Source organism: Rosa rugosa, chromosome 4, assembly GCF_958449725.1.
Source record: "Rosa rugosa chromosome 4, drRosRugo1.1, whole genome shotgun sequence".
Lineage (NCBI taxonomy): Eukaryota > Viridiplantae > Streptophyta > Magnoliopsida > Rosales > Rosaceae > Rosa > Rosa rugosa.
In genome coordinates this window covers 39,870,760-39,877,968 of record NC_084823.1, presented here as the reverse complement: position 1 = coordinate 39,877,968, position 7,209 = coordinate 39,870,760, and the positions used below count along the sequence as shown (strand labels likewise).

Here is a 7,209-nt window from a genome sequence, read left to right as displayed (position 1 = left end):
GCCAAATGGACGACCAAAATGTGGAGCACAGCTCAGTAGAGATTGCATGATTGGCAAATGTTGGAGAAACTATTTATCATTTCCCACTATTTCAGTACGTGCAATTACAGGCATTTATGACCGGTAAGATTGATGATGTCAAGGACAGTCCAGTAAAGATTTACCTTGGTGCCAAACCACACATAGATGCTCTTTCCTTGTGAGTTTAATTTCTATCATGGCTTTTCCTGTTTTTTTCTCCCTCGATCTGTACACACACTTTCTTCCCATTTTTTTCATGTGGGTCATTTTTTCTTATACAGTAGACATTTCTATGTGAGGTTGTTAGTTTTACATACATAGAATTTGTTTTCTCTATTTAGATAGTTATATATGCTTCCCCCATATGCATCACCTTTTTCATGAATAGAGTATTTAGTGTTGACAGCCAAACCACCCAATAAGGGTTGGGCGACAATCAGAGTCGCAAGAAAAATGTGAAGGGTGCGTGGGTGACCCAAAACAACCATCAAATGCTCACCCGGAGAAAAAGAAATTATCAACGTAAACCTGCATATTCCTCGTTCCAAAACTCTCCTCAGAAATAATAATATTCTCTCTCTTCTGATCAGCTCAATGGAAGTTTCAGTGGCTGGTTTTGCACTGAGCGTTGTTCTTGTTGGCCTACTGAGTTGTTCATGCAGTGTACTCAACTGGGTGTGGCTGAGGCCAAAGAGACTTGAAAGATTGTTGAGACAACAAGGCTTTCAGGGAAATTCCTACAAGCTTTTCTATGGAGACGTGAAGGAGAGTTCTGCAATGTTGAGAGAAGCAAAATCTAAGCCAATGAAACTCTCGACCTGTCATGATATAGCCCCAAGAGTCATCCCGTTTGTGCATCGAACCGTCAACATCCATGGTATTGCATAATATATATAATTTAGTTATGACATCCTTTTTAATATATTTTTGTTTATATTTCAATATTATGATAAAGAATTTGTAGAGCGGCAATAGACTCAATCAAGAAGTAAGATCTATGAAAAATTGGGTAGATTCATGATAAATTAGTCATAGATCTTAATGCGGCAATTGTAGATCTTATTGTTTAAGATACCCTATATATATATAAATTTTTCTTTCCGATTACAATTTAATATTTTAGATGTAGTTGTTGCATGTGTGTTTTTCTTGACTGGTAGAACTAGTCAAGAACTATTTCATTTCTTTTGGAATTTATTTTAGTGAGGAAGGACCTTTTATATATAGAAGATGTACGGGATTTGATCGAAAGGAATTTCAAGTCAACTTCATGGAGGATCCCCCAGTAGAATATGTAACAAATTAAGCTGCTCCTAGTGTAGCGAAGCATGCTTGGAGTCTTAGTTTTGCGAGGCAAGTTTGGTTGAGAGACGAGGTGCGATGGCTCTCTCAGATCCCGATAGGTCATAGTTTATAGGCCACAGTACGAGGGTGTCCCTTTTTTTTTTTTTTTCCTTTTTACCAGACTTTCTCTTTAGGGTGCGCCTATTGCAAACTTACCATTTTCTTAGTTCACCCTACAAACATATGAAAGACTGTACTACCCAAATATAAAATGACTAATAAGTACACCAATTTTTTAAAATTCAAATATGTAAGAAAAAATAAATACATAAATAATTAAATAAATATAAGGGTTTTTGTCCATTTACCCCATTTCTAGATATTTTTTTCCAACTTACCCCATTAAGTTTTTTTAATTCCCTCTTACCCAAAACACTCTAAGGAGGTCTTCCCTAATACCCCATTAAGATTTTTTTTTTGTTTTTATTTTTTTTTAATACCATTTTACCCTCACCTTTGTTACTTAGAGAGAGAGAGAGAGAGAAAATAGAAGAGAGAGAAACCATAGGGGACTTTGCCAGAGCCCGGTCACCGGTCGCCGGATTCCGGCCAACTTTCGCCGGATTCCGGTCACCGGCCAACGCCCACCGGACTTTTCTAAAAACCTCACCGGAAAGGTTTATTGCCCCCAATAGAGGGGCAATAGACCTCTATTGCTCCCCAATAGACGTATATTGCCCCAATAGTCTATTGCCCCCCAATAGACGACTATCAGCCGTGTATTGCCCCCCAATAGACGACTATCAGCCGTGTATTGCTCCCCAATAGACGTCTATTACCCCCCAATAAGACTTTCAGTCGCCAGAATGAGAACTAATCTCCCTAAATTTAGACAAATAAAACTTTGATTACAACAAAAAAACAAGGAGATTACATCAATTCAAAACGTCTATTGCCCCCCAATAGACGTCTATTAGGAGGCAATAGACCTTTAACAGACCTCTATTACCCCAATAGAGGTGTTTTCTTTTTTTCATTTTTATCTCATTCTGGGCCCTGTGCCCCATTTTAAGTACCTAAATATAAAGACTACTTAATTTCTCATTGGATAATATTAATTTTTATCTCTCCACCCAAATTTGAATTTATTACTATTTTTTTCATCTTTTTGTTACCTCCTCATCGTTAATTCATTATTCAATTCATAAAATCATTAGTGTTAACTTCATCAAAATCTTTGCAATACCTTTTGTGAACACTGCAAATAAAAAATTTAAAACACGAAAAAAAAAATCAATCTCTTCTTCATTGCTCATAGTTGTAAATTTACTAATATTTTTACATGGATTGAAATAAAGAACATTGAAATTGAAAAAATTTAAAAAATGGAAGTAAATTAGATTATGATTTTATTATAAAACTTTAATATATTTTACTTTTTTTATTGGTATAAATTAAATGAGATATTTTCATTAAAAATATTTGTTTTTTAATTGGATATGTCATATAAGGATATTCTTAGAAAGAGAAATGGGTTAGATAAGTAAATTTAGTAATTAAAATTAAAATACAGGGAGTAATGAGCAAGTAGGTTGAACAAAGAAATTAAAGGGTAGGATGGCAATAGCTGCACTCTTTTTTTTTTTAAAGGAGCCGCAGCCTTCTCTCTGCTGTCATCTTAAGTAGTGACGTCAGACAAGAAGGTGTGGTAGTACCCACATTAATTGGTACATAATCAATAGGTTCACTCATTAGACATCAAATTACATAGAAAAATAGTGTGAATCCTCATTTGGTACTATTCCAAAGGCGCTAGAGACACCTGGATTGCACAACAAGTGCTTAGTTCCCTAAAAACAAGTAGGGAAATTTATTGAAAATAGAAATAACTAAAATGTAGTCAAATAGCAGCCCAAGGCCCAAACCCTAGGCCCAAAACAGTTGACCCAGCCCAATTTCCTTCACCGTTGCAGACAAGACATGAATGAACCCCAAGCGACAGAACTCGCCGCTACAAGGCGCATAGTGATCGGATGCACCATCGTCGCCACGAACCCAGAAACTAGTTGCACCGCCGCCACGAAACATGGAAACAGCAGCACCGCAATGCCATAGATAAGCCTTGCTTCCAAGAAGAATTCAGAGCTCCAGCGCCATCATCGCAGATTGGAAAAGAGATGGATTCTGATCCAGTCCCACCCAACACCAAACTCGTCTCCTAGAACCAGTGTCCATGGATGCCTTGCCCCCAAGCCCGATCTGGAAAAAACCACGCCAATCAATATCTGTCAAAACCTCAGGCTAAACCACCTCCCAGATCAATAGGTATTAGACCAACCATCACCCATCTGGTAGCAGCCAATCATCGGCGTGGAAAAACCAGCCTCGACTCCGAGCGCCGCCGGACGAGAGGAATTTTATAAACCCTAGACCAGGCAGTCCTAGTTTTATAATCATTATATATTTGATTCATGATCATAGGGATTTATAGTGATTGATCTCTGCTAATAACCAGATTTCTTTAGTCAATTACTTTTTATTTCACTATTGAAAAATTGTTCTTATTAGGTGAACATAACAATTAATGCAGGTAAAAATTCTTTCACTTGGCTTGGTCCCAAACCAAAGGTAAACATTACTAATCCAGAAGATCTGAAAGATATCTTCACCAAATATGATGATTTTCCAAAGCTAGCACCCATTTATAAAAAGTTGCTAGCAGCAGGATTTGCAACAGATGAAGGTGAAAAATGGGCTAGACACCGAAAGATTATCAACCCAGCCTTCCATATGGAGAAGCTAAAGGTATTACGATACTTTTTATTATTATTACTATTTTTTTTTTTTTTTTGCAATTGAAAAAAAATTATTAATTAAATAAATAAGATAACATTTAAGTGAGGGATATGAAATTAAGATAAAACATAAATAAAATTAAGTATAGCCGATTGAATTAAATATCAAGACGTACAACAGGTGTCCGACTGTGGGTAGGGTAAGGGTCTCATGAACCTCATTTGGACCTTATTTTTTTATTCTAAGACTTTGGAGGAACTTAAAAAAATTCTCATCTAGAGTTGTTTAAACCAGGAACTCTAAGGATTTATCTCAACCAAGAAGTTTATCATTTTTCAAATCACCCCAACAAAACTTAGTTCGATGAACATTAGATTCTATCAAAGTAGAATGCATATTACCAGCAGTGCCAACCAAAGTGTCAATGCGCTCTCCTATAGTTATTTATTTATTTATAAGCTATATTACCACCATTCTGGTTTAGGTATATGTTTGGTCAACATATAATTTTGATATTTCTGGTTTTGCTTGTTCTGTTACAGTCTATGTTACCAGCGTTTCACCAAAGTTGTAATGGGATGATTAAAGAATGGGAAAGCTTGGTTTCCAAAGAGGGTTCATGTGAGTTGGATGTTTGGCCTAGTCTCCAAAGTTTATCAGATGATGCGCTTTGTCGAACATCATTTGGAAGTAGCTATGAAGAAGGAAAGCAAATATTTGAACTCTTGAAAGAGCAGGCAGTACTTTCAATAAAAGCTTTACAAAGTGTTAACATTCCAGGATGGAGGTAACAGTACGTCCAAGTCTCTTTTAGTGTTCCGCTACATGCAGTTTGTACCTAGCTAGATCAATTTCGTATTTAAATTAGACTGATTGAACTATTGAAATATTTTATTAAATCTCAACTCTTACTTTTGTGAAATTTTTAGTTTAAGAAATAAAAACTTAATAAATAATGAATCATGTAGAAGAATAGAAAGACATTTGGGGAAGATTAACAAACCCAGCTTCCATTTCTCTCAAGTTCTAAAATGCACGCAATGCTTTGTTTCCCTCATGTTTCTGGAAGGTCATTCCACTGCATGTTGAGGAAAATGTGCTTGTCTTCTTTTTGTATCTTCACAAAAAGTTTGGCTTAACTGATGTGTAGGTTTGTACCAACTAAGATGAACAAGAAGATGATGGAGATTGATAAAGAAATTAAAGGTTCACTCAAGGGAATTATAAATAAAAGAGAAGAGGCCATTAAGGCTGGTGAACCCTCTAAAGACGACCTACTAAGTCTACTTCTGGAATCCAATCTCAAGGAAATTCATGAACATGGGAACAACAAAAACTTCGGGATGAGTATTGAAGAAGTTATCGAGGATTGTAAGCTGTTTTACTTTGCTGGGCAAGAGACAACCGCGGTGCTGCTTGTTTGGACAATGATTTTACTTGGCCAATATCAGAACTGGCAAACTTGTGCGCGAGAAGAGGTTCTGCAAGTCTTTGGAAGCAACAAACCAGGCTTTGATGGGTTAACTCGCCTAAAAATTGTAAGTATACAATACAAAATTTGCTTGGAATACATACTGGTCATGAATTTATTTGTTTGATGTCTTGGTCGTCTTCTTGTTGTTCAATTAATCTCTCTTTCTTGCCCTAAAATGAAACGACCTTTGTTTGCAGTAGCTTCTCAGCTGCCACTGGTTCCGTCCTTATTTTGAATGTCATGACACAACTAATTTGATCATATATATCATAATTTTGTAGGATTAGTTCGTTGGTCTTACTTAATTTGTTGTAAATCTAAGGACTTTAATTTATTATGCAACAGGTGACCATGATTTTACGTGAAGTTCTCCGATTATATCCAGCGGCAGTCGTGATTTCTCGAAACACTTACAAGGAAACGCAACTTGGAAAATTATCTTTACCAGCTGGAGTCGAAATCTCATTGCCCATACTCCTTGTTCACCATGACGAAGAATTGTGGGGAGATGATGCAAAGGAGTTCAAGCCAGAGAGATTTGCAGAAGGAGTTTCAAAGGTTACAAAGGGCCAACTTTCATACTTCCCTTTCGGAGGTGGTCCACGGGTTTGCATTGGTCAAAACTTTGCTATGATTGAAGCAAAACTCGCCTTATCATTGATATTACAGCACTTCACCTTTGAGCTTTCTCCATCCTATGCTCATGCCCCTTCCTCAATAGCAAGTCTTCAGCCACAATATGGTGCTCATCTCATTTTGCATCAACGCTGATTGGTAATGAGTTTTGAATAGAAGAACAGCAAACAGAGACACCGCCAATTTAAATAAAAGGAGGAACATTAATTATGCATGGCTAGCTGTGCTCTTAATTTCCATCTGGGCCGTTAAATAAATTATCGTATAAACAATCGTATGATATTCGAATTTCATTATTTTGTCTCTACCTCTAAAGAACTAATCACACATCGTTATTTATTTTATTTTTTCTAAGATGTTTGGAACTCAGCCTAGGTGGAAGGCTCAATCCTACAAAAGAGAAAAAAGCAAGAGACAGGGAAATGGGGGACTATACCAAAATCATCCCAATCATTACAACTTAGAACGAAAACAAAACAAAAAGAGATTACAAGCTGGGACCCCAGAAATGAAATCCACAAACAAATTAGCTTAAGCAAATTTATAGGGACGCCCAGAGAAATCATGACCAAAAGATGAATGCAAGAATTGAGGCACCATCTCTCACCAGATAAAGTCACCATGTGAGGTTCTACAATTAGCAAGCCTGTCTGTCACTGAATTTCCTTCCCTGTAGATGTAGGAAAAGGCTAGGGAATATTCAAATGTTTAGACATATGCAAACAATTCCTCCATTGTGTGCGCACACGCCAAGGGACACTAAAAGGGTGTTGGTGCAGAAAAATTCCGTAGAGGAGTTTGACTCACCAATGAATGCGGACTGGAGCGGGAGCTGACCGGGAACGATCGAGAAGCTTCCTTCGAGCGTTGACCTGGAGTTTGACCGTCGGCTCGAGGAGAAGGGGGGGTACCTACAGAAAACTCTCCGATGCCTAAGTCAGTATGTTTCTTAGTAATGGAGCAGAGAGAATTGGAATTCGATGGATTACCTGGACGTC

The 7,209-nt window shown here is 37.2% G+C and overlaps 1 protein-coding gene across 2 annotated transcripts; it reads left to right on the top strand.

The window, feature by feature from the left end:
- The first annotated feature begins 609 nt into the window (after nucleotides 1-609).
- Nucleotides 610-6,512, top strand: LOC133746169 (cytochrome P450 CYP72A219-like). Of its 2 annotated transcripts, none has more exons than XM_062174332.1 (5): nucleotides 610-898; nucleotides 3,896-4,110; nucleotides 4,644-4,888; nucleotides 5,252-5,639; nucleotides 5,921-6,512. In XM_062174332.1, the coding sequence occupies exons 1-5, from the start codon at nucleotides 616-618 to the stop codon at nucleotides 6,344-6,346; spliced, it is 1,557 nt and encodes a 518-aa protein (XP_062030316.1). In that variant the 5' UTR covers nucleotides 610-615; the 3' UTR covers nucleotides 6,347-6,512. The 2 variants fall into 2 exon arrangements, with proteins under 2 accessions (XP_062030316.1, XP_062030315.1); XM_062174331.1 differs by lacking the exon at nucleotides 610-898 and adding an exon at nucleotides 2,967-3,630.
- Nucleotides 6,513-7,209: the final 697 nt, after the last annotated feature.